Source organism: Paroedura picta, chromosome 9 (genome assembly GCF_049243985.1).
Source record: "Paroedura picta isolate Pp20150507F chromosome 9, Ppicta_v3.0, whole genome shotgun sequence".
Taxonomy (NCBI): Eukaryota; Metazoa; Chordata; class Lepidosauria; order Squamata; family Gekkonidae; genus Paroedura; species Paroedura picta.
Genome location: NC_135377.1, coordinates 27,586,420 through 27,614,226, shown reverse-complemented (window position 1 = coordinate 27,614,226; position 27,807 = coordinate 27,586,420). Strand labels below are relative to the sequence as shown.

Here is a 27,807-nt window from a genome sequence, read left to right as displayed (position 1 = left end):
GGCGGGGGGCGCGCGCGCTTGCCCGCCATGTTCGCCGAGATGAACCGCAGGACCTTGGCGTTCCGGGGGGGAGGCCTGGTCAGCGCCGCCACGGCGGCAGGCGGCGGCCCGACAGCTAACGGCAGCGGTGACCCGGGCGAGGCTTGGGTCCGCCCGGAGGCAGAGCAGCTGAACGGCCAGGGGGTGGAGGAGGAAGTGGAGCTGGAGACGGTGGAGCTGGAGGTGGCCGCGCTGGAGGCCCCGGACGTCGCCGGGAAAGAGCTCTTGCTCTTGCCCGCCGCCGCTCCCGCGGACCCGGCGGCCGCCGCCCCGGCCGGCCCCATGTTCGCCGAGCGGAACCGCCGGACCTTGGCTTTCCGCGGCGGGGGCTCGTCGGCGTCGTCGGCGAACAATGGCTGCGAGGTGGCGGGGGCGGCCTGGCCGCGTCGGCCGCTGAACGGGCGGGGTGGGGGCGCCGAGGAGGAGGAGCTGGAGCTGGAGGGCTTGCTCGAGGGGAAGGAGCTGGTGCAGGACGGGGGGGTCGCTGAGCGACAGCACCGAGGACGAGGAGGACGGCGAGGGCGGCAGCCTGGGCGATGGCAGCGGCGCCGAAGGCGGCAGCTGCAGCAGCAGCAGGCGGTCCGGGGGGGACGAGGCGGAGGTCAACAGCGTGGGCGCGGGGGAGGGGGAGAGCATCCAGCCCTTCCCGCTGGCGGCCCGGCCCAAGTCCCTGCTGCAGAAGCTGCACGTCTCCTTCCAGGGCTCCTGGCTCAAGGAGTTCCCCTGGCTGCAATACTGCCAGCAGACGGGGCTCATGTCCTGCGCCTGGTGCGCCGCCGCTGTCTCCGCCGACGGCGGCAACCACCACAGCAGCAGTAGCGGGGGCCACGACGAGCTTTCCAAGGGCACCCGCAACTACAAACGAACCCTCCTTCTCAGGCATCATCTTTCCGCCGAGCACCGCCTCAACGAGCCTGTCACGGAGCAGGTAAGGGGGGGGGGGTCTGCCTTGGGGCCTTGGTAGAAGGGGTGCTTTGCTTCCCCTGGGGTGATACTTGCCAGGCAATGTGCCCACCTAGCTGAGCTGCTTTACATGGATTCTTCTCTTCCTCACCACTGGGTTTGAGGGCACATCATGCTCCCAGTTTACCTTCTGTCTCCTGTAAGCAGATTACCCTGCCTTCTGTTTCAGGCTGAGTTGTCCTACAGTTCTGTATGAAAGCTTTAGGTGGCCACATTAGCTTTTAACGGTTTTAAGCGCCCATAATGGTTCCACTGTAGTATCATAGCTTCCTTTATGGTAATTGTCACTTTCACTGATCTGTTTCTTTGGTGTGGGAGGGAGCAAGTGAAACTTTCCAGGTGTGCAATAGCTACTGTAGCTGATCGCTGTGACAGTACCCGAGTCTGGTATCATCCCTTTTTTTGATGGTTGTGAAAACCAGTAGAGTGTGGTAGTGAGATTACTCATGTGTATGACACTTTCAGATATTAGAGCCTATGCCTTCAAAGTGTATGGATATGCAGAGTATCTCTAGAAACTTTACCATTCTCTTTCCCTGGCAGTAGCTGATTAGTACATTTGAAGCAGAACAAAGTTTGCTGCTTCAGACCAATGGAGCTAACCACCTGAACTTAGTACATTTGGAGGTAAATTTAGGATTATTTAAGGTGTTGGCATTGCCTTCAGTATGGATGTTTATGCGGGATGGTCCTGAAACAAAGTTATTTTCTTGAAGTTTTTGCATGTGACATTTAATGCTGAAAACATACTTTGCCTTTCTTTGAATGAGGGTAAGGTTTTCAAGCTATCAGAAATTCCTGGTGTAATTTATGAAGAGCTGCCTATTATGCTGGCCTCTGCCAGAAAATTTAAACACTATGGTTTCAATATAGAAATGATACTGAAACTAGTCCCACACGGCACTTCCATATTTTCAAATGGGATGGAGATAATTTTCTACATAATGTTCTGTGTTCACTGATTACAATCGTTTGGTTAGGTTTCTTCATTTCCAGGGGCTGCATATGTAGCTCAAAAGAAGCTTTTTAGGTAAGGTAGGTTAAAACATGAGTGAACCTAGTATAGCAACAAGATGTGAGTTAAATTGATGCAAATGAGCATTTGTATCTCAGTGCTCCTATGCCCTCATTGAATGTAACTATTATATCTGGTGATGGAGATGCATTACTTCAGCTGTGGTCACATTCAGTATGGAGATAGTTTATGGTCAATGACATGCTTATAAGTTTAAAAGTTGAACATGAAAGTGCAAATTGCATCACACAACCCCTGAATCTTGCAAATGTGTAATATACTTCCATACAGACTTCTTCTGCCAGCTTTGCCAAAATTGTGCCTAATCTCCTGAATTAGGCAGCAGTAGATAGACTGAATGTATAGGTCATACCATCTGCCATAAGCTTTGGTTCTTTTGATCTTGTGCCACAAACTTCCACTGTTTGTACTACAGTTGGCCACCCAGTTACTAAACACAGTAAGGCATGTTAATAATAGATTGGAGGTTTTCTATTCTGTAGTGTTGGCTTTCCTGCTTAAGCCATATTGTCCTTTTAGTGAAGACATTTGCATAGATCTTAGAGTGATTTAGCTTGCTTTATCTCATGCATACATTTTAACGCCTTTTTGTGTAAAATTCTTTCCTAATTCACTAGTTGCTCCCCCCATGACCTTGTTTAAAAAATGAGCTGAAAATCTGCTTTTCTAACCTATGGCAATACCAAATTTAACAATTTGGATACTGCAGATTAATAAAAGCAGTGTATCATTCAGCCTGTGTCCTCAGGCATTAACATTTAGATAGGTGGAGATGTTTCATTTTATATTCTAATTTCCTTATTCCTTATATTGTTTTATGGCTGCCACATTACAATTCAGAGGTGGCAGTATGGGGGAAGACCAATAGAGGACAGACATTTTCAAGTAATTTGGTTAAAATGTCATATTTGAAAAGTAATTTTAATGATCTTCACCATTCTTTAGTTTGATTTGCTTTAAAACAAGTTTTCCATTTTCTTGAGGGTGATGTTATTTAAATTTCTTGCATATGACACATTGTGGTTTTTAAAGAGCGTTTTTCAGATAGCCTGCTTAAGAAACATTTTTCCCCCTCAGAATTAAAAAGTGACTACTATTAATTTTAGATACTGTTCTTTTGGGCTATACTAAATGGTAAAAATGCTGCTTGTGTTTAAATGTCTATAGTTATTTTAACATTGTTTGTATTTATGGAGGTAAGATCTCAAATTTACTTCCAAGGATCCCTGAAATAGATGTAGGGGCTTAAGTCTCCAGTTTTGTGGGCTTGTGTTTGGAGATAATTTATGGATTAGGTTATTGAGCTCGTTAATAGCTTGGTTTTCCTGTTCAGTATTTTGGTACTTCAGGAGTCAGTCTGCTGTTTTACAAAATGTAAGAAAAAAAATACACGAAAGCTATACAACTTTCAAGGGCTGCACACTGACAGCCAGTGTGATATAGTTGTTAGTCTCTCTTGTTTGACACTATGTTGGCAGTTGATGAAGATATTTCTGCGGCTATGAAATTTTCATTTTGAAATTTCGTTCCATCTGTTTATTTTGTTGGAGTCATATATTTTTGCCAGTAATTCTGAGGGGGGCTTTCATTTTATTTTATACTAGCAAGAAAGCCCGTTGCGTAGGGTGGTTGATCAGGCATGTGCAGGCAGCGGCCAGCTCCATTCAGCAGGACGGCGGGTGCCCCGAGGCCAGCTGTACTTTCCGGCAGCTGTAGTAGCCCAAAGCAGCAGTTGCACCAGGGCTTGCAGGTCTGTCCCAGTCAGTGGTGAGGCTGCTTCTGCCGGCGAGTGTGCTGGCATGCTGCGTGGCCAGCTTGTGGGGGCATGCGCAGTTGGAGCCGGCCCAATCAGGTCCCACCTGGAGACAGTGAAGCTGTGCGCATCCTGACTGGTCTGCAAAGCGTGTCTGGCCAGTAACGGTGTCTGGAGTGGATTAGGTTATTGAGCTCATTAATAGCTCAGTATTCATGTTCAGTATTTTGGTACTTCAGGAGTCTGGACACGCTCTGCCCAGGAGGGCTCTGCACAAATATTAAGAGCCACAAAGTGTTAAGGATTTTATATGTAGAATTCTGTCCATACTAATATCCCATGAGCTATATCTGCTAATAAATGGAAATGGGGAGTATTGGACTAGGATCTGAGAGATTGGGGTTTGAGTCCCTGTTCTGCCATGGAAGTTTGCTGTGTGAATTTAGGCCAGACCCACACTCACCTTAATCTTCCTCACAGGATTGTTAAGGTAAAATGGAGGAATGATGCAAGCCACTTTGGGACCCCCTTGGAGAGAAGGGGGGGTTCAGTTGAAGTAAATACATACCTTACTGGAAAGTAGGGTCACAGACACAGCACAAAATTAATTTTGTTATGCCAAGTCACTAGTGTTGCTGCATTATGGTAATTAAACAAGGCAAGGGGGATAATGTTAAGGAAAGAAAAACATTTGGCCTATCTGCCTGGATATGTAGCTTTGAACTATACTTTGAGCTAATGACAGCAGAAGCAAAAGTCTGTATCATCTGCTTACTACTTCCAGCACATATATTTTGGAACATATGTAGAGTTTAAATTAATTTTGTGAGGGTTTTAATATTTTGCTTCTTGCAGTCCAAGTATCAGAAGAGCAACATTCTTTACCATAAGGTTTTGTGAATAATGTCCTCCAAAGATTTATTTTGGAGTGAATCCTATGGAACATTTATGCTTACTTTCAGATAAACATGCAACAGATTGGGCTATAGAGCTGCAATCCACAAAGCTATTTTGCATGTACCCAACAGCTTGAGCATGCCCAGTGGGATTTCTGACGTTGAACAGCAAACTACTCCATGCCTTATTTTAAAGCACTTTTGAAAATCCCTTCAGCTCGGATGCTTTGGAAACGTAATCATGAAGTACCTTTGGTGTACAAAAATAGTTTGGGTCACTGGATGCAGTCCCAATTAGTTTAATGATTTTTAAGAAAATAGCTTACTTCAGCCAACTTCATCTATCAGTGTGTGGTGATGTTGGGGGCGGGGGGCGGGAAACTGGTACTGATATCAAGGTATGAATTCAGTGAGATATATAGAAATTTAAATAGTGAATCCAGCTTTAAAAAGACTACTGTTACACCTGGTGACAAGCATTGCATTGAGGCCAACTCACAATCTATTAATTCAACAGGGAAGAAACACATAAATAAGTCTAGCAGATTGGCAAACTGTTTCATTTAGAGTTAAGATTACACAAATTTTAACATTGTAGCTCTGAGAAACCAAAAGTAGAAGGGAAGCCTAAAAAATCTGTTAATTTGTATTGTGATTAGGAATTGCTTCAGTTCATAGAGCTGTAATACACACATGTACATATTCACCTATGTTTAAGGCATAGCCTAGATAAGGCACACATGATCTGTGATTTGCATCTGAATCTTTTTTAGGCTTAGTCGTTCCAGTCAGCTTTGATCAGAAAAGAGTTGGGGGTGGGGGGAGGCAGAGATTTTAATCTTTCCCTTCTGTGTTGTGATTTAAGTTCCTCTGAAGCTGCAGTTGATCTAGAATGACCAAGTTCAAATCCCTGCTTTCCATAAACCATGATGGGTGACCTTGGGCATGTTCTTGCTTCACGGAATTTAGTTAACAGGCAAGTTTTGTGGAGGAACTGAAGAAACAGCGCCATGACTGCTGCTCTGACCTCTTTATAGAAAGGGCAGGGTTAAAATACACTCAGTATCCCATGGAAGATCCTAAACACAGAATTTTTGTATGCAGTCTTTGTTGTCTTCTTTCCTTACTTTTCAGTATGCATTTCTTAAAAATGACATGACCTCCTGGATAGCATAGTATGCTTTATAATGGAAACGCACCATGTGGAAAACTGGGTTAGTATGAAAACTAGTAGGTGTGAGGAGAACTTTAAAAGACTGCTAAAATAGTATTTTATATAGTTACTTAAAGCTGGGTCTAGAAAAAAATTAAAATCTCTAGCACCAGACTTTTAAGTGCTAAATCTAGTAGATTAGAAACAAATAAAATTGGGGTGATTAACTAAAAGATTTACATATCTTCAATGTTTGACACTTCTAGATCAAAGTGGAATGTTTCCTCAGTTTGAATTTAGCCATTGGCTTTGGTTTAATATTCTGGTTTTCATACCTTGGAATATTCCTAATTTTATGGAACCCATTATTCATTATAGATTTTTTTTTATCAGTTGAAAATTGCTTACAAATTTAAACCTTGCTAGGTCTGTATTCTGTATGGTTTGTATTGCTTTCACTTCCCTGGTCATCATTAACTATGGCAAGTGTTAGATTTGCTCTTGCGCAATTATAGTTATCTAACTATAACTAATCTAATTTCAGTCAGATTTTAGCCCAGATATTTGGTTCAAATATAACATGAAACTATGGTTTATTTTAACAATGGATATGGATAGTTTGTAATCCTAGAATTCACCTATCGATACTCATCCAGATACTGGATGGCAGCTTGATAAATACTGATTTCATTACCTTTGCTATTTTTTGCACATACTTAGCTGGCACTGAGTAACCAGGATGTCACTAGAAGCAATAGTTAAGAACAACTACAATTAAGAAACCAATTTCAAGACATAATTTCAGATTATAGCTTAACATATTTAACTAGCCATAGGTAATGTAGTGTTTCAAGTTTCAACAACCACATTAACTATGATTTTCCAAGTGACTTATTTATTAAACTTTTATGCTGCTGCTCCTAGACCAGCTAGCTTACAGTGGCTCACAATAAGCAATAAATTACATTAAAGCAATAAGATGTAATAAAGATGTTATGAGGTTTTTAACCCCCAATTTATTAAACCTAATTATTAATCTGAATCTATTGCAGAAGAGGCCAAGCAAGATGATTAGGGGGTTGAAATATTTTCCTGTGCAGAAAGGCTAATAGAATGTTTTTGGTTTATTAAACCACGAGGGGTAAAGCTTGTTGTATCCAGGAATACAACGGGTGCTAGAGCTTGGTGATAGGAATAGTGATAGGAAGAGGAAAGAGAATGTTGTCCTGTATGCAAGGGCATGGGGATGAAGGGGTATTTGGGGGGGGCAAAGGGGGGCGTGGTAGTAGTGACATGGCTGTGAAGAAAGTGTAGGGAAAGTTGGATGGGAATGGTTGCTGGCTTTGAGGGGGCTGGATGGCAGAAGGTAGTGGAGATGGCTTTTGTAGAGCAGGGCAGTGTGAGGCTGCCAAGGTTCCCATCTTGAAGGCCATGGCAGCATTTTGTTGGAGAAAGGGGTCCGGGGCCTGGCCCGTATTAGCTGCATTGCAGGTAAGCTTGTTTGGAGAAAGTTTGCAGGGGGATGTAAGTGGGAGGTGGATTGATTTCTGGGAGGGGATCGAAAGGGGGCGAGAATGGCCTTCCTCTCCCCATAACAGACACCCTGTGAGGGAAGTGGGGTTGAGAGAGCTCTCCTATTTACAGGCTGCCATTCTTTAACTTCTGGCAGGGGCTCATGGGAATTGTAGTCCATGGACATCTGGAGAGCCACATTTTGGTCACCCCTGCCCTGGAACAACCAGGAGGACATTGGGGCAAGGATGCACCCCAAAATAATCTTGGGGCAGACTTCAACCTCATTTACCACTAAGATGGGAGGCATGATAGAGGTTCTTAAAATTATGCATGGAGTGGAGCAAGTGGATAGAATTTTTCTCCCTCTCCTATAATGCCTAGTTTAATTTGTCGGCAATTTATTTTTTGGCAAAAGAAAAACTTTCTTTGTTCAGTGAGTATTAATTTGCTACCAGAGGATGGCCACTAGCCTAAATGGCTTGGAAAGAGTTAAACATGCTGATGGAGGATAGGTTCCTAAGGGGCTACTAACCATAACAATTAAAAGGAAACTGAGGCATTACATACTTAAGCTAAAAAGCAACATTAGGAAAGGTCTTTCCCTTTATGCCATTCCTTCCTGAACCATTGTAACTGGGTGACCATTGTATGAAACCAGATGATGCAGTGAATGTGTCTGTATAGGATTTGATACAGGAGGATTTGATACAGACACATGGAAACCATCCCTTGGCTGTTAGATATAATGAAAAATTATCCAAACCTTCTAATACAATGGTGCGTATCTAAAGAAGTACATCTGACTTTCTACATGGATAGTAATGTTTCTTTCCCCCCACTCCTCCAGCAGGAGGGGAAGGGTTGTGTGTAATTAAAAATGCCTTCCGCTTGTGCAAGAAGCAGTTTAGATCCAAGTCAAATTTAAGCTTTAGTTGCTGTGGTGCTAGTAATCCTTGAACTATCGTTAATGGGTGAGATATTGTGATGTATTGTGATTAATACATGCTACGGTTAGCAGATATAGAAATTGTGTTTGTCAACGAATTTTTCAGTTGCACATTACCAGCTTCATCAAATTATTGTGCGGGGAAATGTCACTGATTTTAACTATGCAACATCCCAACCTCTGGTCAATGTATCAGCATGAGCTAGTGCTGTACCGGTAGCTGTTAACACACAGTTCTGAGAGTGCTTGCCTATGAGAGCATATGAGTTCAGAGAAATGTTGCTCGTAATGTAAGGACAACTCACACAGTTGGTTCTAGAAAAACAATTTCTAGATAGGGAACTGTCAAGTTTTGTGGGAAAGACTCTCAAAACCCTTTGAGAATAGAAAGATGAAATCAGAACAGATTTTACTGTATGGGCTGAGGAGGCAGGAGACTGGAAAGTAATGGAGAAATCATCAAGTCATGCATGAGGCAGGCACATTTTCCATTAACTTAGCTCTCCATTGCAGTCAGGATTGACTGTTCATAATGGAAGTAAATGGGCAGTTAGATTTTTACATCAGAAATTGCATACAAATGTACCTCCACTACAGTAAGGTCTAGTTGGTAGCAAATGTCCCAATAACATTAGAGCAGTTGGTTGATGCATGGTTTTGGGTGTACAAGAATAATTGTTATTTTTCTCTCAATGCACATTTTGTAAGTGAGATTATTCTTAAAACAGCAAGTAGCTTTTTAAATACTAATTTTCCTCCCCTCACTTATTTCAGGAATCAGAAAGAACATCAGAATTGGCTAACGAAGGAGATTGTGATTACAATGTGAGGCCAAGTGAGAACTCTTACTGCTATCAACTCTTGCAAGAATTAAATGAGCAGAGAAAGAAGGGCATTCTCTGTGATGTCAATATTGTGGTGAGTGGAAGAGTCTTCAGAGCCCACAAAAATATCCTGGTTGCAGGCAGCCGTTTCTTCAAAACTCTGTATTGCTTTACAAACAAAGAAAGCCGTAACCAAACCACTGTTACCTACTTAGATGTTGTTGCTGTTCAAGGATTCTCTGTCATCTTGGACTTCTTATATTCTGGTAACCTTGTGCTTACAAGCCAGAATGCTATTGAAGTTATGTCAGTTGCCAGCTACCTTCAGATGACAGAGGTTGTTCAATCCTGTCGGAATTTTATCAAAGATGCCTTAAATATAAGCATTAAATCAGAAGCTCCAGAAGCCGTAGTTGTGGATTACAATAGAAGGTCGGTTAGTAGGGATGGATTGTCATCAAGGGATCAGAAAGTTGCTAGTTTCTGGGCAACAAGGAATCTTACTAACCTGGCAAGCAGTATAAAAACTGAGAATGATGGCTACTGCATTGATGAGGGCCAGTCTGAAAACTACCAAATCAATGAGTGGGTCCAGGACAGCTCTCCTGAAATGGCTGAAAATGAGTCTCAGGGTGAAGGGAAAGTCTTTGTGTGGAATGATATGAGTTCACAAGGACAGTTTTTTCAAGAACCTGGGAAAACAAGAAGGAAAAACCAGACTACAAAAAGGTTTATTTACAATGTACCACCCGATAATGAAGAAACTTTAGAAGAACACTCAACAGCTCAAACATCAGTTCAGTACCCAGAAGAAGACCTACAGTTCATTAAAGAAGAAGCAGGTAAATATTAGTATAATCTACAGAGAAGTACCTGTATTCTCTTGTAGCTAAAACACAAAGTTCTGGAAGCTAAAATCCACACATCAAACTTTTAAGCTCAGTTGTCAGAAATGTGTATATCAGAAATGTGAACATCGAGAAGGGGCGATGTTCTCCAAGCCTTTAGTTGTAATAACTTCCATACCCTCTTTCTCTTGTTTCTGTGAATGTAACATCTCATGCAGTTAAAAAATGGACTTTGGCTTCTGAAAGCTTATAGTACAGTAAGCAGAAATGTATGCAGCTAAGGATTTTTTCAGTTACCATTGGCTTTGCACCCTCTAAAAGTGCGACAAAGTAGAGGCAATTAGCTTTGAAATAACTTAAATTATCTCATAGGTGGTGATCAAATGTTCTGTTACAAGACTAGCAAAAGGTGTAGAACTACAAAGGACAAACCTCATCTTTTTAAAAAGCACATGGTCACTTGCCTTCCCCTCTTGGGTTATATCAAACATTAACCAAATTCTTTTGGGCTTAGGTGCTAACCCCCAGATTAAGGTCCCCAAACTCAGCCATACAAAGTACAATTTTTTTCTCTGTCAGACTAAGTTTAATGTTGCCTTTAAAGTTATGGAGTACTAAACTAGCCTGGAGAAAATGTCTTCTCCCTTTAATAGAGGATTCTTAGGATGTTATAGTTATCAGGTGATGTTCGTTACCTCCATGTCATGACATGTTTTTTTTCCAATACCAGTTGGCAACCATAAATCCAACAGGTCATGGATTTTAAGAGATAGAACATTAATTATTTGTAAAGATTAATTATTTGTAAAGCCTTTACTGTCCTCGAATGCCTTCCTGAATAAGGTGCAGAGTTGCTTCCTACTGTCCTTTCATGTGGGGTATAAATCATCTGTTTGTGAGAAGGTTATCCTGGAGAAGCTCAGCCCAGAAAAAACTTAATTTTCTATATTACAAAACCCCAGCATTTGAAACACATTGGGCCTAAAGTAATGGGATCTAGTGTAAGGTGACCAGATTTTAACATTGTTAAAGCAGGACACCATTGACTGCTTGATTAAAAATTTGGTCTATATGGAACAACAAAAAGTTTCATAGAATATGTATAGAACGCAAAAATAGTATTGTAATATATATTGTTAATTTCAACATTTGCCAGGTACCCCCAGATGTCACACCAAAAGTGGGACAATCTGGTCACCTTAATCTAGTGTGATAGTCATGCAAAGTTTTAATCCTGACTCCCACTTTAGTGATTCAGTAAAGTTGCCCATAATTCTTTATATACAATTATATCACACCAAGTCTGAATATAAAGCTACCTATAATGTTTGTGCTCTGAATAATGGTAATACCTCTGAAAGCTGGCATGAAGATTAAATACTTGGTTTTCCTCTAGGCCAGGCTTCTGTACCCTCCCTCTTGGGGGGAAGTCTTTTCTCCCTCCGGCAAAACTACCTGCCTATCATCCCTCTCCAGCAGAAATTCCCAAGAAGGGCAAAGCAGAGCCAGCAGCCATTAAGTACTGTTTTCAGCAGAGCGGTGTCCTATCAAATAAGCTGTGTGATCAGGGCACTCCTTTTAAGGGCTGATTCCCCATTTTCCCCTCCTTTTAAACTTGTTAACAGAGTTAGCAGACTACAGGCTACGGAAGCTTTAAATGGCAGGAGCTGTGGTGTCCTGGCCTGGAGAATTTCAAAACCTGGGTTACATAGATAATCTTATTTTGTGTTGTGTTTTAGAATTACCTATTTGTGATGAAATGGCTTAAATACCTGATATGTTTCAAGTGACGTTTATTGGTGTAATATAAAGGACAACTTGTTGAATGAAGTCCTGGCTTTCCATTTGTGTTGGTGTTGGAAATAGTAGCATATTCAAAAAGGAAGCTCTGCAGCCTCATGGCAAATGAGCCTGTGTGGAAGGCAGTCAAGGCCAATATGAGGGGCAGGTGGGCACTGCGCAACATCCTCACCAGGATGTCCCATAAGCAGCAGGGTGGGAAGTGCTTTATATTGAGGGCAAGGGTCAGACTCAGTACTGCCTGGAAAGCTTTTTATAAACTGGCTGTCAGAAGCATTTTAGTGGGATTGGACTTCCCATGTTAAGTGATAGCCCCCTTGATAATAACAATATCATAACAAAAATAATAATAAAACATCAATTCTGTGATTTCTTTGTAATTTTAAGCAATTTGTTCTTATTTTTACTCATTCTCATTTTAATTGTGATAATTTTATATGCCAAAAGCCTGTTGCACCCAGAAATACCATGGGGGGCTAGCATATGTACCTGCACTGTGACCTTCCTGTGTTCTTGCCCACTCCCCACTTGATCTTGAGAGCAGTAGACTCTAATCTCTAGAGCTGGGTTTGACTCCTGACTCTTCTATATGCAGCCAGCTGGGCCACCAACTTCCACGTGGGGGCCTGGAAACCTTCAGGAAGATGAAAGAGAAAGTCAGGATGAAAAAGAGAAAGCGATAAAGAGGGGGTAGATAGGGCAGGAGGAAAGGCAGGCATCAGTTCTCCTGGAAAAAATAGCTGCTTTGGAAGGGAATTGGCCCTCCTCCCACCCCCATGCAGCAGTGTCTACACTGGCTGTGGAGGGGTGGGCTGCCACCTTCCTGCCCCTTCCTCCACATCTCTCAAAGGCCAGGCTGGGTGGGGAAGGCTATGTGGGGGCGCTGTCTCCCACCCACCCCCACGTCTCCCAAAGACTGGGCCAAACAGGGAAGGCCATGAGGATGTTACCTTTTTCCCCGCCTCCCCCACATCTCCCAAAGTCCAAGCTGGGTGCGGAAGGCCACAGGGGGGTGAGATGCCTCCTTCCTACCCCCATCCCATCTTCTAAAGGGCAGGCTGGTCTGGGAAGGCTGTGGGGGTGGCCTGCCTCCTTCCCCTGCACATCCCCGGGGGCCAGGTTCGGTGGGGAAGGCTGCTGGATCCCCTCAGCCCTTTTGAGGAGAGGGAGGGTGAGGAAAGCAAAGTGTTCTCCAATAGCCAGCTGCAGGGCCATAGGGAGGTGTTGTGAGCCCAGATCTTGGTAGGGAGGACTTCTTGGAGAAAAAGCTTTACCAGGAGCTTTCAGCTTTACCTGAGCTTCAGCTGCATGAGAGCTTAGCCCAGCCAGATATTCAAAAGGCAGAGAGCTCTGACCAGCAGAAGGGAATGTAGCTGCAGACAGATCAGGGCTTAGATTTCGAAGTTGTTGCAGGAGCTCCTCATTCCTCTGCCCATCCTCCAGCTGCAGCTCCCTGCCTTGTCAGCTCACCTGAGCCACTTAAGCAATGCTAGCTATGTGCTGGAAGAGAGCTCCAGTCTAAAAGGCACTACACCATGTTACCAAGACAGTTGCTGATTGCAGAAGACTGAGTCATCATTGAGTAAGGACTGAGAGGCTGTTGTCACCTTATACTAAATTAAGGCTGGTAGGCCTGGGTTGTGAAATTGCTCCTTCTGCTGATGTCCTTGGGCTGTTTGAAGGAACCCTTAACTCACTGGAATAAGACATTCATTGCATTCTATCTGTCCCTTGAAATTCTGGGCCTGCGTGTGTACGGCAACTGATGTGCTGGCGCCCGTGTCTCTCCTCCCCCTTGTGGTGCTGGTTGTGTTGGCCTGGAACGGCCACTTCAGATGCCGCCGTGCACAACCCTAATTAGTTATAGTGAATTGATGGTGATTAGTGATGATAGTGATAAGGAATGTGGGTTTGTTATTTTGATTTGTGAATAACAACAATAATAAAACTTTAAAAGCTTCATGGTGACCTTGGTCCAGCCACTCTCTTTTAGCATAGTTTATCTCACTGGGTTTTTGTGAGGATAGGATGAGGAGAGACCACATGCTCCATCATGTTCCCCTTGAAGGAAGGGATAAAAATTTTAATGCAAAGAAAGATTCCTGTTTACCTTTGCCAAATGTTAAATGGTAATTCAAAGATAGAGAAAATGGAGATTGGCTTCTCCATTAAGCTTCTCATATCTTATATGTCTCATATCTTATCCCCAAAAGGTTTTTTTTTCACACAATGGACTTTTTGCTAGTTAGCTATATATATGGAATCTGTAGCATACTAGGAGAAAATGAATTAATAACCCATACTGGCTGAAACTGATTAAGTGTAGTAAGTAAAATGTGGCTGCAAGTAATCATGAAAATTTCCTTTCTTTGTGCTGTTCCTTAATTCTGTTAGCGGTTCAATGCTAGAAGGGTATTTATCAGGCTGCTACTTTCCCTTTTTGTGAAAAGGAGAAAGCCCAGAGTATCATCTTAGAACCCCAGCATCTGTTAAATGAGGTAACATGAATACTAGAGTTCAGTTCTCCTTTGAGCCATAAAGTTACCTGTAAAACACTAGACTCAGGGAACAACTTTGTTTACAATTTCTGTATGTATTTTCTTCCTCTTTATTACTCTGTTAAGACCCGACCTGAAAAGCCCAGGCCATCCTGATTCCTTTAGACAGAAGCTAAGCAGGGTCAACTCTGGCTAGCATTTGGAAGGGCAACCTCCAAGGAATACAAGGATTGTGATGTGGGGGAGAAGGCAATGGCAAACACCTCCAAACATCTTTTGCCCAGCAGCTCAACCATCTTAGAAGCTAGCAGGTCTATACACTGTTGTGTTCTGTAGCTAGGAAATTAGGTGTCATAAATCTTGCCATTCCTGTGTCTACCAAGTTTTAAAGGATGCCTGTAAAGTATGCACTCTCACATACGAACAGTTACAAGCTTATACACAGCCATGGTGACCACAACCACAATACCTGCTTTCATTAGAATGTATCAGTGGCACTGCTGGGAAGCTAGCAACAAGCCAATTACTTGGCCACACCCACTACTGCTCTCCTCCACACTTTGCTAGACACATATAGGGCACAGTGCAGAGCCTTTTGACAACTATCAGCTTCTGTATCTCTGTTAGATTTTTGTTGCAGGATAGCCATTGGGTGCATAGGTTGTCCAGTTGGAAAGAGTTACATTAGCTGCTAGCTTGTTTTCAAATTCAATTCAGGGTTCTAGATATGACTTTTAAAACTCCTTCATGGTCTGAAGAACCATGTCCTTCAGTATGTTCCTGTGGCAGTCAGAAGACCACAGCCAGCTGTTGGTTGTTCCCTTCTTAGCAGGGGCATTAACCAGAGCCCAGGCATCTTTCATCAAGGCTGCTATTATTATGTAGACTAAATTCCTTGAAGTGGTGTGGGGAGCCCCCTCTTTGGTCTTCTTCAGGTGGAACTGCAAGGCTGGTTTGCCAGGGCTTTTGATGCATATAAGCATTAAGGAACTCTCTTTTATTGGTGTGTGTGGTATATTTGAGGGTTTTGTTTTATTTGGGTAAATATTTATAAAGACAGGATACAAATATTAAGTAAGAAGTGATGTGAAAGAACTGGCATCTTGGATACAAATAAGTAGTTCCCTTCAAATGGAAGAACCAATTCAAAAGTTTTCACAAAATATAGATTAGGAACTCGGCTTTTGTCATTTAGTAATCTCTTGAGTACTGAACAGTCTTTAGTTCCTTTGATAGAACATGGGATGAACAAGAAATTATCAAACATGTGGCTGGAAGAGAAGTGCTACAATCCTTCCTATACATATAAAGCTGTGCATAGCTTGTAAATATATAAGGTACATGCATGGAAAACGCATGAAATGTAGGCAAAGGTTTTCTGCTTGAGTTAGGTGGTGGGTCATATCTTTTTATTTTCTTTGTGCTGACATAATTATTGTGGCCACGAACCAGCAAATAGTTCATCTTCATAATCTGAGGAATTATTTCATTCCAACAAGTACCTTTTCTGTTGTATGTCAGTACTGATAGAAACTGCAGTTTTGTCAACATTAAAACTTAGATTTGAAATACCAGGATTTTGGAATATAAGCATCTAAAGTACATTAAGTACTTAATTTACCAGTTTCTACAGTAAATCAAAGGAGCATATCATGTTCTTGCTTGTGATCTGAAAGCTTCAACCTACCCTGGATCCAGTTTTATGGATTTGTGTAATATGATTCAGTTCTATGTCAGAACACTGGAGTCTTGGTACCACTAGCATTTGTCAATTCTTGACCCCTTATCTAGTCTATGACCCCAAGACTATACTTGCTCTGGCAGCCAGTTACTGCCCCTCTAAATTTGATTGGGTTGTGTTACTTTTGTAGCAATCTTCCTTCTCCACCACACCCCTTCTCAGCCCATGTAGGAAAAGGGGTTGCTGGAGGACAAAAAGCACCGATTGGAAGTTTAAGAAAAAGCCTTTCCATCAGGCCTTCCCCATAGCCCCACCGCTCCTGTGGGAAATGCAGGAGACATAAGAACTGGCAATAGGTTTGATCACTGACATCCAGATTCAGACGCCCAGCTAGGAACCTATTGCCTGGATGTCCTGAGACTGGTGGTTCAGCTTGTACCATATCACAGGGTTGTTGTTGGTAGGAATGGAGTAATGGAAGGGGAATTCCAGCATTCCTCCTCTAGATCCTTGGATATGACAGGAGGAGGTAAGGAAATAAAGACCTATAGATGGTTTGTTGCTATGCTTGCTTGCTGAAGCTGGCCTTTTGGGGGGTGGTGTGTGTGTAAGATATACCCTCATGGTGTTTTCAGTAAAAACTAATATCTTTAATTGGGTTTGCCCATGTCATTTATAAGTTTATGTCTCCATTACATGGCAGACATAGCCTGGACCAACAAAGTGACATTTTATGTCCTATCTGGCCCTTGTAACAAAAAAATTGACATCACAGGACCATAGCTCTGTAAGTTTCAAACTGTGGAGTTGTGTTTTTGTTTTCTGGTATTGCTGTAAAACTAATCTGAAAAGTTTAAATGTGCAGCATGCACTTCTAAAAGTGAAATATATATTTATCTCTTGAGGTGTCATTATGTTTTAAAGATTATATAATGGTCAAGAATTGACTTCTGGGTAGAATATCATGAAAAGTGATGGAGTCTTCCCAGCTAGAGATTTAAATCATATCTACCCTCGTCTGGTGCCATATATAGAATGGATTTGGACATTAGTTTCAATGTGAATAAAGCTGCCATTTGAACTTTACCTCAGAGAACTGTTCCTTTGGCATGAAGATGACTGGTAAAAGCTGGTTCTGATCACTTTTTCTACTTGGAGACAGAAGGTATCCTGATTGAGATTAATCATCCATTTGATATTGAGGAGGTGCTATCTTCCTGTCACTTCTTGTGGCAGGAAATTTCCACTCGGTTGATCTCCCATGGTTTAAAAGGTGTTTCAAGGGGCTTTTCTTGAATCTGGCCTTTCTTCTATATCTTTCATATTTTTCTATCTGCTAGGACATGGGCCTTTTAAATAAAAAAAGTGTTCGTTACTCTTGCTACTCAGGGTTGCTGATGCATAACATGGCAAACTGAAGTGGAGCTCATAGATATTTTAATCTAAGAGGGCTTGAAGATACTGCTGAGGCAAAAACGAAGAGAGGCATGCCTCTCTGATAGCTTTTTGGAATAGAGTCCTTTCAGAGGATTGTTAATCTGTCCCAGTGTTTGCTAGCTGCATTGAGTCACAAGAGAAGGGGTCATTTTAACTGTTTATAGACCCAGCTGTTTTTGAACAGCCTTGGGCAAGGACTGGGCCTGGCTAATCTGCTGAAGCCCTAATATCCTTCAGCAATAATAAGGGGACTTCTGCAGTTCCAGTGAATCAAAGGCATTCTCATTCTGTCACAAAGTTTATGTTACCATAGTTCAGTGAGCTGCACAGTAAACTGACAAGGATAAACAGATAAATCAAATGCAGATTAGGGTACATTTGAAGTCCTATTTCAAGGCAGTTATAGCAGCAAAAAAAATCTTCACTCTATCTGCACAGTCCTGTCCACCTGAACTACTTCTAGTGGATAAGCTTATTATATATTGTTCCCTTAAAATCTGTGGCTTAGAACCTTCAGTAGGTTGCTTTCAGTCTGTTCATGTCATGACTTCTGTTTTTGACTTATGACCTTTGTGGCTGAGCCTGGTCTCTGACTAGACATTAATACTGCAGATTATAATTAACCTTATTTAGAAATGGTGTAACTTCCCTTAGTTTAAAAGACGATAAGGCCATTTAGGGGACAACAGCTTTCCCTCAGTATGGAGAACTCTTGCATTTCTAGTTTCTAGTCTAGCACTTGTTGGCCGGGCATTGAATAAGCTATAGATGTTTCTCAATTAAACAACCTATGTCTCATCTTGTTGCAGTCCTGAGTTTGGTATTGTAGTAACATCCTTAGTTATTCTGGTTATTTAATTATACTGGTGGACCAACTCATAATGGAGGGAGCTAGTCAATCAGAATAATCAAGGAAATGACAGCACAAAACCCAGTTCACGTTTGATATGTTCATGTTGATAAAATGTGTGATTTAAAGCATGCACAGATGATCAGTGGGTAAAAATAAATCTTGTGACAGTGTTCATAATATCTGTATTAAGTAACAATTTGAAAACTGTATCCTGAGTGTCTCATTGAGGATAGTAGTGAACAGACTGAACTGCTTATTAATAGGTATTTATATACTGTCTGTTCTATACATTGTCTTGTTTTATTTGTGAGATGAGTTGTGGGTAACAGTTTGCAGTTATATTTCCTGCTGACTTGTCATGCCTTTATTGGTTCTATTGGTCAGTTGGTAATCCTTCTTGGAATCCCTATGTTTAATCACTGCTAAGTTAGTGCTGCCATGGCAGGAGGGAGAAGGAAATAAGCAAAGCCTTACCAAGAAAATATTGCTTGGCCTGTCTTCAGTTTCCAGGGAAAAATGGGAAAGAAACCCAGGTGCATGAATATAGGCAACAACACAGATAATGTAACACATGCTCTGTGTTCATGGTTTTATCCACTAGGGAGTATATTTTGCATGTGTAGATTTTGTAGGTGAGTTCTACATCAGATGAAGCTTTTGACAGTACCACTAATGGCAGGTTTGCTAGGGCAATAAAAAAGTAATAAAAAAGCTGGCTTGTGTTCCTCACCTACAGCCTGCTGCTTCCTACATATATGGTTTCAGTAAAACTGACTTTTTGTCTCCTTGGATCTTTTAAAGATGGGACATTATAGCAGGTATATTATATATACCTATTGATGATATTGATGAGATCTGGGATATAGTTAAGAATACTTGGATCTTAAGAGAATTCGTAAGATTGGTGAGTTCAGGTACTATCATTTGATTGGGACCATAAAACCCAACTGATGACAGTTAGGACCTTCAAAGGTTGAATGTATTAATGTTAAAGTTTTATGATTTCTATTGTGCATGATAAAAAAAAACTTTAGGAATTAAAAACATATATACAGGCTATTATGAAACATTGTGCTATGCACTATATGAACCAATAGATAAATGCGTTTTCACCCTTATAGGACCTTCTTCAAAGGTCTGGTTTTAAAACACACCAGTTCATTACACATATAGCATATGTAGCAGCCAATAAAAGCTCCAAAGGAAGACCTGTAAAATACCAAAGTCCCTTAATGAGTGTAGATGTTGATGTATCAGTCATAAGCTCTCTTCCAAAGGCTGCCAAAAATGTCAATGCCGTGTTCTCTTATTAGTGCATGTATTGCAATGAGTGAAGACTGGTGAGTTCAGGTACTGTAATTTAATTACCAGGCTCTTTATAATTCTTGTCAAATTATCCAGTACACACATGCTCCCTCATTGTATCTAGGTTCATCTGCCAGGTTTCCAGCATAGGTTCTTCAGTGGTGTGGCTGTTAGGTTCCTAGTTGTGTAGAGAATGGTTAGAGTAGTTATGTTTACTTTTCTAAAGATCATATCAGCAAATATCAGGTGCTAGTCACTGATCTGCTATTGCTTGCAAGGATTGCTACTTATCGATATGTCTGTGTTACCCAGCAATGATAGTGGATAGGGTACTATTAGCTTGAAGCTGTGGCTTTACTCATAATTCATTCACTCTCACATGGAAATAGGTTACTCGCTTGGCTTACATAGATAACTTCCTTACCCTCTTCTCACAGGTACTTCTAATGATTTCAAGTTTGGAATGTTTCCTGCTATCTCAAATGATTTCAAGTTTGGATTATTGCCAGGTACTTCGAATGACTTCAAGTATGGATTGTTACCTGAATCTTGGCCAAAGGAAACCTGGGAAAATGGCAAGTAACTTGTATAAATATTCATGGTTGTCTCTTTTCATAACATGTGTATTTTGACTTCTGTGTACGAAGATAATGACTATTAGAATAGTTTTAATCAGTTGCTGAGAGCTGGTCTAAGAAATTGCTTTACCACATTAGAACAGATTTCTTGTTTCGGCATCCTAATAAATTACTGCTTACATAATGTGTTTAAAGTGATAAGAATTGGCACATGTTCTGGTTTGATGTTCTTTAAATTTTACATAACAGTTATTGATCAATTGCTTATTTGTAGCTTTCAACATTTATTACACTTTGAGATGTTTGGACAAGAAACACATTTTAAGTGGAAGTTGGCCTTCTAGATTTAGAACTGATACATCTTTTGCTGAAGTAATTGTGTATCAATGAACACAAACTTCCAATTGAAAAATACATGGAAGGATAAATGTCACATGATTTGTATCTCCAGCATATATTTGGTTGTAGGGTTGAAATGGAGAAGAAATACAAGAATAGTCATTCCCTCTAATTTTTCCCTCTGGTGAGCAGAGCAGTGGACATCCTGAGCAGAATATATCATCTGTAACCTTAGAAAGGACAATGGGCAGTGCAAGACCCTTCATGGCTCCAGATTGCTGCTGAGTGGTGCTTCCTGTGTTATTCAGCGGCAAGTCATATGCACAGCTTAGAGGAAACACTGAAGACAGTACTAAAAATTACTGCTGCTTTTGTAATGCCATTAATATGCTAAGTTGGATCTTAAAAGGAATTGGCATGTTCCTCTTTTGAGTAAAAAGGCTGCTTGCACCAGAAGTACATACCAGAGGAACAGCGTAGCAGGATTCAGCCTCTTCCATTAATGTGATATAGTTTTTTTCCTGCAAAGTTATAATTAAAGTGTTACTTGTGTCTCCGTAGATAAAATATAAATGGCATACATTAGTAGCAGTATAGTAGTCATACAGATATTTCTTTACCCCTTGTAAGTATTAGGGCATGTTTGCTTACATGTGGAAATGAAGTTTTTGCCTGGTTCAGGCCAGCCAAATTTAGTCATGAACAAACACAATCTTTGTATATTGCTGAAATCCAAAGCATCCTTAATATGTCAATGTAAATAATATATGCTGCTTTTACATGGTATACACTTACAGCCAAGTCCCTTGCTCTCTATCCTTGGCAGAGGTATGAGCTTTCCAGAAATTTAAAATGAAATAATGTTAACAAAATAAATGCACCATGTTCATACTTACGTAGTTCATGTAGAACGACTGGGGTTTGTCATCATTCATATTCCACGTTTAGCCCAACCAAAGTGAATGTTTTTCAGCACATCAGTTCTGACAACTATAGACAGACTATGTTTGCATATGTGAAGTGCGCATTTTCCACATAGTAGCACCAGAAAATTTTTCTGTTCCATCTTATTGATCTAAAGTTCAGCATGAATCACAAATGCCACAGAGCACAACTGTATTAATGTGGTACATAATTTCTTTTTATGTGTGTGTATGTATTATTGGATAGCCCACATTCAGACACATCACTGCTTCGACTTGCCCAGGCATTTTCATAAAGCTTTGTTGATGAGATTTTTAAAATTGCTAACATTAAAACATCATTTTCTGTTAATCAAATTAATATCAGCACACCGAACGAAAACTTGGACTAACTCAGCTACTTAGACCCAAATGCAGTCAATGCCTAAAACATCATTTCAACCCAGAAACTTCCCGGTTCGTTTCTTTAATGGCATTCAGTCAGTGAAATATAAAAAACCAGCCCGCATCAGCTCTTGCAAGCTGAATGAATCTTCTTAGAGCAGTTAAGCGAGTGAGCTTCTCTATACATGTTTACAACCAATCTTTTAAAGGTACATGGTCTTAGCAAGGCACATAACCAAAATGAGATTTGTATTCTTCTTTAAAATACATGCTCCTAATTACTAATTTGTAGACTAATAATAATCAGCAAATGTAATATTTATGAATAGCAAAATATTTAATAAATTATACTGGCTTCATCTGGCTTCATACTAAACTGGTTGTGTTTTGGTTTCAGGTGACTCATCCTTAATCATGAACAAACTGAAGTGTCCACATTGTAATTATGTAGCCAAATACAGAAGAACACTAAAGAGACACTTGCTCATTCATACAGGAGTTAGATCTTTCAGCTGTGACATTTGTGGAAAGCTGTTTACTCGTAGAGAACACGTGAAGAGACATTCCTTGGTATGTAACATTCTACAATTGCTATGCTGATGAATAGAAAAGAGTTTGTTGTAGATAGTGAATCAATATACAGTTTTGAACCACTGTCAAATTACTTTGTGCACTGTCGCAACTTTGATTTTTAAAAAATATATTGGCTTTTATCCCAGAATGTCTGTGGGTGGCCTCAATGGTTGAACAGGTTACTAGCCACTTCAGAACTACAGAATTGTGTGTGTGTCTAAGTGTTCCTACAGATATACATTGAAGGAAATAAAATTGTGTGTGGAAGAGGGGATTGAAACGTATGCAATACCACTTTATTAAGCTTAAACTTCCTATGTTACTGTTTAAGCTTATTTTTTGAATTTAAATGTATAAATGGCTTTGAGTTCTACAAACAGCATTGCAGATACACCTAGAACTAAAGATATTTCACTGCTGTTTTTCCAGCGCTCTCCAATACAGCTTTTCTATTGAGAAATGTGATGGGGGGGGCAAGTTGTAGAGATGTTTTGGAATTTACAAATGTATTATCAGTAAAAGCAATCAAAACTGACTTCTTACAAAGGTCAATCGTGAAGGGCTGTACACAAAAAAAACTTGTAATTTTTTTTTAAAGCCACTATTACCATGTAATTGTAAATAGCTATATTTCTGGATCTCATGACAAGGACAAGGATATATATAAAAGGCAGCTCAAAATCATTAGCAGATAGATATGTGAGTTTGACAGGATATCAGATGAGGGTACTATAGAGACAGGAACATGGGTACTTAATGAGGGTTCCTTCTGCACTGAGAAAGGGAAGGCATCTTGATGTGGGTGATTATCATCTGTCCGTCAAGGAGGCAGGACTGAAATTCTTCTAGACTTCCTGTCTTTTGGGCAGAGCCACCCATTTCCTCAGTTTACTAACTCCTGAAATTAAACATTCATCCACTGCAAGTAATGTGTTAGTTCAGGAAGCAAGAAGGCAGTGACAGAAGAAAACAGGAGATTATCTCTCCCATGTCAGGGTGATACAAGGTGCCTTCCCTTCTTCAGAACAGAAGGAACCCTTGTAAGGGACAGCATTCTTTTTTGATTCTGAGGAGGGAGAGCATTTGACATAAAGATGTCCAACATCAGTTCTATTCCAGCTTTATCACTACTTGTTGTAGTACTCTCCTTCCAGAGGCTGTGTCAGCTGCTGACAGGCTATTCATTTCATAGTGCCTAACAAAGGTGAAGAGGGATGACCACATGTCTGCTTAACAATTCTGTTGCTCAGGAACTTCAGCATCCAATGCTGCTTATTGCTGATCTGGAGACTTCCTGTTCTTTGATGGGCTTACCCAAATGAGCAGTGGGCCCATTTTACACATTGTTGCTTTGTGCCTGATGTAAGTTCTTAAGGCTCTGTGTAGGACTAGCCTGTGCCACTCCTTTTTAATTGGGTGGAGCAGGCTTTTAGGCAGAACCTACTTTCTGAACTATTGGAACTTATTACAGAATGGTGATTGTATAAGAGCTAATACGACTACATGTAGCCTATGGAAAGGGAATCCATAAGTCACTGGAGTAACTGCTTTAAGAAACTAGATTATAGAAGGGTGACTTGAGATCACATATCCATCTGTCTACAGAATAACTGTGCCTATGCAGCATTCAAATGTTGGTCAGACTTCAGGTTTTGGTCATCATGCAAGAACTCCAGAATTTGGTGTAACATTGGGCTGAATGGATTTGGCCTGCAATTTGTGTCACATTTCTATAGCCACATGTATTTACATTTTGATTTGGGATCTCAATGTATGTCTTCATCACACAAATGTGAGATAAAATCATGTAGATTTTTTTCTGATATTCTAGGCAGGAAAGCTTGTGCTTGACATGTAGATGAATGTTGGTTCTTGTCACCTTTGGAATAACTGAATTGGCTTCAGTGAAGCCAAAATATCATCTTTGTTCCAGGCATAGAAGAGTGGAACTGTTTTTGTCATTAATTAACTCTTGACCTAAAGAATTTCTCCTGCATTGTCTACAGCAGAGGAGATTTATTGCTGTAAACCTACATGGAATGTTGCAGTTTCCATAGGAATATTCTCTTCATTAAATAGCCAACTTGAGGGTATAAGCACTCTGAACAGATTGCACCATCTTAATGTTAAAATGTGTGTAATGTACAGGTACACTTATTGGTAGGTAATAAGCTGGAACTCCACAGAGCATACAATTACACATGTTTTTACCTCTAGTAATATTTGAAATAGACCATAGATATTTATGTTTTTCCCACTGAAGTCTGCATTGATAGATACTGCTTGTCATGTTTTTGTTTCTCAAAACTTCCATAGTGAAAAAATTCTGATCTGTCTTATGAATGCTTGATTCAGCTTCCAGTTCGGCATCCTTATTCTGTGAAAAATAATTTTGATATGGAACACATTTCTACTAAGATTAGAAACATGTAGGTAGCAACATTCCTGGTAACTATAGAATGGTGCTGATATGTCTGTACTTTCAGTCCCCAAAAAGAAAATGTTTCAGCGCTTCTAAGGAAACCTTTCTGTCGATTAATTCCATTACTCTTACTGCTTCTTTATACTTTATTGTTAGGTCTGGTTAACTAAGCTAATATCAGTCTTGCAGCTAAGTTGCTAGTGCTTATCCATCAAAAATAAATATTTGATTTTCAATCATTTATTCTTTTATACTCTGTTATTATAGAATAAAACAAGGTTTGAGAATACTGTACAAAACAGCATATTAAGAAACAAGGCCTGTATAAGTACTGCAAAAGCTTTTCTTCCTGAGACCAGGACCTTCATCTAACAATGTCAACCACTTGTGTGTTTCCAGCACTTTGTGTAAAACAAGGAAATAAAGTTCCAGGATAAGCAGCATAGAACAGGAACTATTATTGAAAGAGTGCTCAGGATTGCTAGCTGTAGAGAAGCAGATTTACTAAGCAGTGGAGCTGAATAAAAGTCCACTTACTTATTGTCCCTTCTTTTTCAGGTTCACAAAAAGGATAAAAAGTACAAATGTATGGTATGCAAGAAGATATTCATGCTAGCAGCCAGTGTTGGAATAAGACATGGATCTCGTCGTTATGGTGTTTGTGTTGACTGTGCAGATAAATCTCAATCAGGAGGGCAAGAGGGAGTAGACCAGGTTCAGGACACAGATTTTCCACGAGATGAAGAATTTGAGGAAAATGAAGTGGGAGAAGCTGACGAAGAACTGCCTGATGATGTGGAAGAACAGAATGACCAGACCCGATGGGATGAATCTGGGGAAATCTGTGTGCCTTTAGAAGACTGACAGGGCATGATGGCCTTCTGGATGCTTTGTTTGGACATCATATGGATTGACCATGTAGATTTCTTGACTGAAGGCTTGGAAAACATGGTACAGGCTGGATAAAAGTTATGTTGCTGTGAAAATTGTAGGGTCAAAGCCTTATAGCAAAAAAGGATTATTAATTTTTTTAAAGATATTTGCACAGGACTGTATAGCATACAGCCATTTGGTTGAATTATAGAGTCCTCACATCTACAGTCAATTATCAAAAGAAAAAAATGTATTTTTATTATTTATAGGATATAGCTATTTGGTTCCTATTAAAGCATAGTAAAAACTATGCTTGCGTTACGCATTCATGTGTCCTTTAACATGAATGAAGCAAATTGCAATCTTGTTTAGAAATAACGGAGATGGCTCCCTCAGATCCAATCATAGTTCATGAACAAATGTGGCTAATTTGGACTAGTCTAATAATTTCTGTTTCCTGAAAATGGGCTTTGCCACAAATCCCTTCCCCTTAAAATATCAGCATCTTGATAAAACTGATCTATGTTGCTTGGCTGTTGGTCAGGAAATAGTTTATCTTCCAGCTCCTGGAGAACTTAATCAATGATAACTTAATTTACTAATTTCCTTGGTTTTGATATTGTGAGTTTGCAAAAACCTACTACTTTTTCACCAAATACATAATAATGACTTAAATTACAAGGAGGGTTGTGATTGGAATGAAAGTAGTTTTCTCCTTGCCACTTAAATATTTTATATTAGACACTTTCTGGCATGGCTGCCAGTGTTATTAATTTATGTTATGTTAGCACTATTCCTATTGGGTTATCCTTTTTATTCACTACTGTATACCTCAGTCCATCACAAAGCTTAGAGTCCTACATTCTGAAGAAGAGTGTCATAGAAACAGTAAATGTCATCAGACTTTTAAAATTTGATTTAAATAGTTCAACCCAAGTTGTTTGCTTTTGCCTAGTTCTGTTATGTGGAAAAAAATAGACATGGCTGTCTTTTTTTTTCTTGTGCCCCATTGCTCTTCATTAAAGTGAACACAAAATAAGTCTTTGCTTCTCTCCTACTTTGGGGGTTCTTTTATATACCAAACAAATTAACATTAACTTGGCAGCTTTATTTGCTGGAATCTTTTTAAAAATAATCTTGGTATTTGTTAATATAATTGATAGAGCTATTTATCCCCAGTGCTCTTTGCTTGTTTTTGGATGAGATGTTGAAACTTGAATTTTTGTAGCCATAAATCTTTTCTAAACTTGTTATATTGTACCAATGATTTCAGGCCTTTTTTTTCTGAGGGAAGGGAGGGTATTGCACCTTTTTATGCTTAGAATTCTCAACTTCATCTAGTCTGAATGCAAGTGAACTACTTGAACTTGTGTCATTGCGTTCAATATACTATGTCACAATGAATAAATATGCACAGCATTTACCATAACACAGCTAGGCCAGTGTGACAGTACTGTATAATAATTTGAGGGGGCACCATATTTGAGTTTTAACTTTAAAATGAGTATATTTTCCTATTTTATATCAGTAACTAAATTATGGTAGTTGTGTGGTAAACTTAATTGCTTTGACGGATAGAATCTTAATGGTGCTCATCTGATCAAAGTTCATATTATATATATATTATATTATATTATATTTAAAGAGACAGCTTTATTATCCCTTATTTCATTACAACAATGGCTTAATGTTAGACACTGTTTCTGCAGGATGAAACAGAGATACTGAATTATATGGGTATTAAATTGTAACTTTTCTATCCAAATGCTTCATTGGTAGATTCCACATCACTGTAAACTTGACAGCTGGGTAGTTCTTGGGTCTTTAAAAAAAAACTGAATACAACTTATTCTCGTTCTAGAATGAAATGAGTAATGTGTAATTCTGGTGGGGTCCAAAGTAGAAAATAGTGGGGAAAGATAATATGAATGGGAAGTATTTTAAACGTTAAGTAAATGTTCTGCTCTGTGAATATGTAAGTTATAGTATAAAGGTTCTTCCACCCCATTTCCCCCCCTTAAAATAGTTTGATTGGTAGACCTGCCTATCTATAGATATATCTATCTATATAGATATATATAAATCTGAAATTCACCTAAATCTGCTTTATTAGAATATACTACTCTGATGCTTAAACTGGACCTGGCTTTACATTCTTAATGTATTTT

The 27,807-nt window shown here is 40.1% G+C and overlaps 2 protein-coding genes across 2 annotated transcripts in view; one reads left to right on the top strand and one right to left on the bottom strand.

The window, feature by feature from the left end:
- Positions 1 to 27,060, top strand: ZBTB10 (zinc finger and BTB domain containing 10). Its single transcript, XM_077352058.1, is given in 6 exon segments — positions 1 to 513; positions 515 to 967; positions 9,076 to 9,967; positions 19,985 to 20,122; positions 22,169 to 22,341; positions 25,325 to 27,060. Coding segments are annotated over 6 exon segments (2,448 nt in total). The 5' UTR covers positions 1 to 27; the 3' UTR covers positions 25,631 to 27,060.
- Positions 20,956 to 27,807, bottom strand: part of LOC143844647 (uncharacterized) — a 26,881-nt gene continuing 20,029 nt past the window's right edge. The window contains exon 9 of the transcript XR_013234065.1: positions 20,956 to 20,985. The gene's annotated coding sequence lies outside the window, so the exon portion shown is untranslated. The remainder of the gene's footprint in view (positions 20,986 to 27,807) is intronic.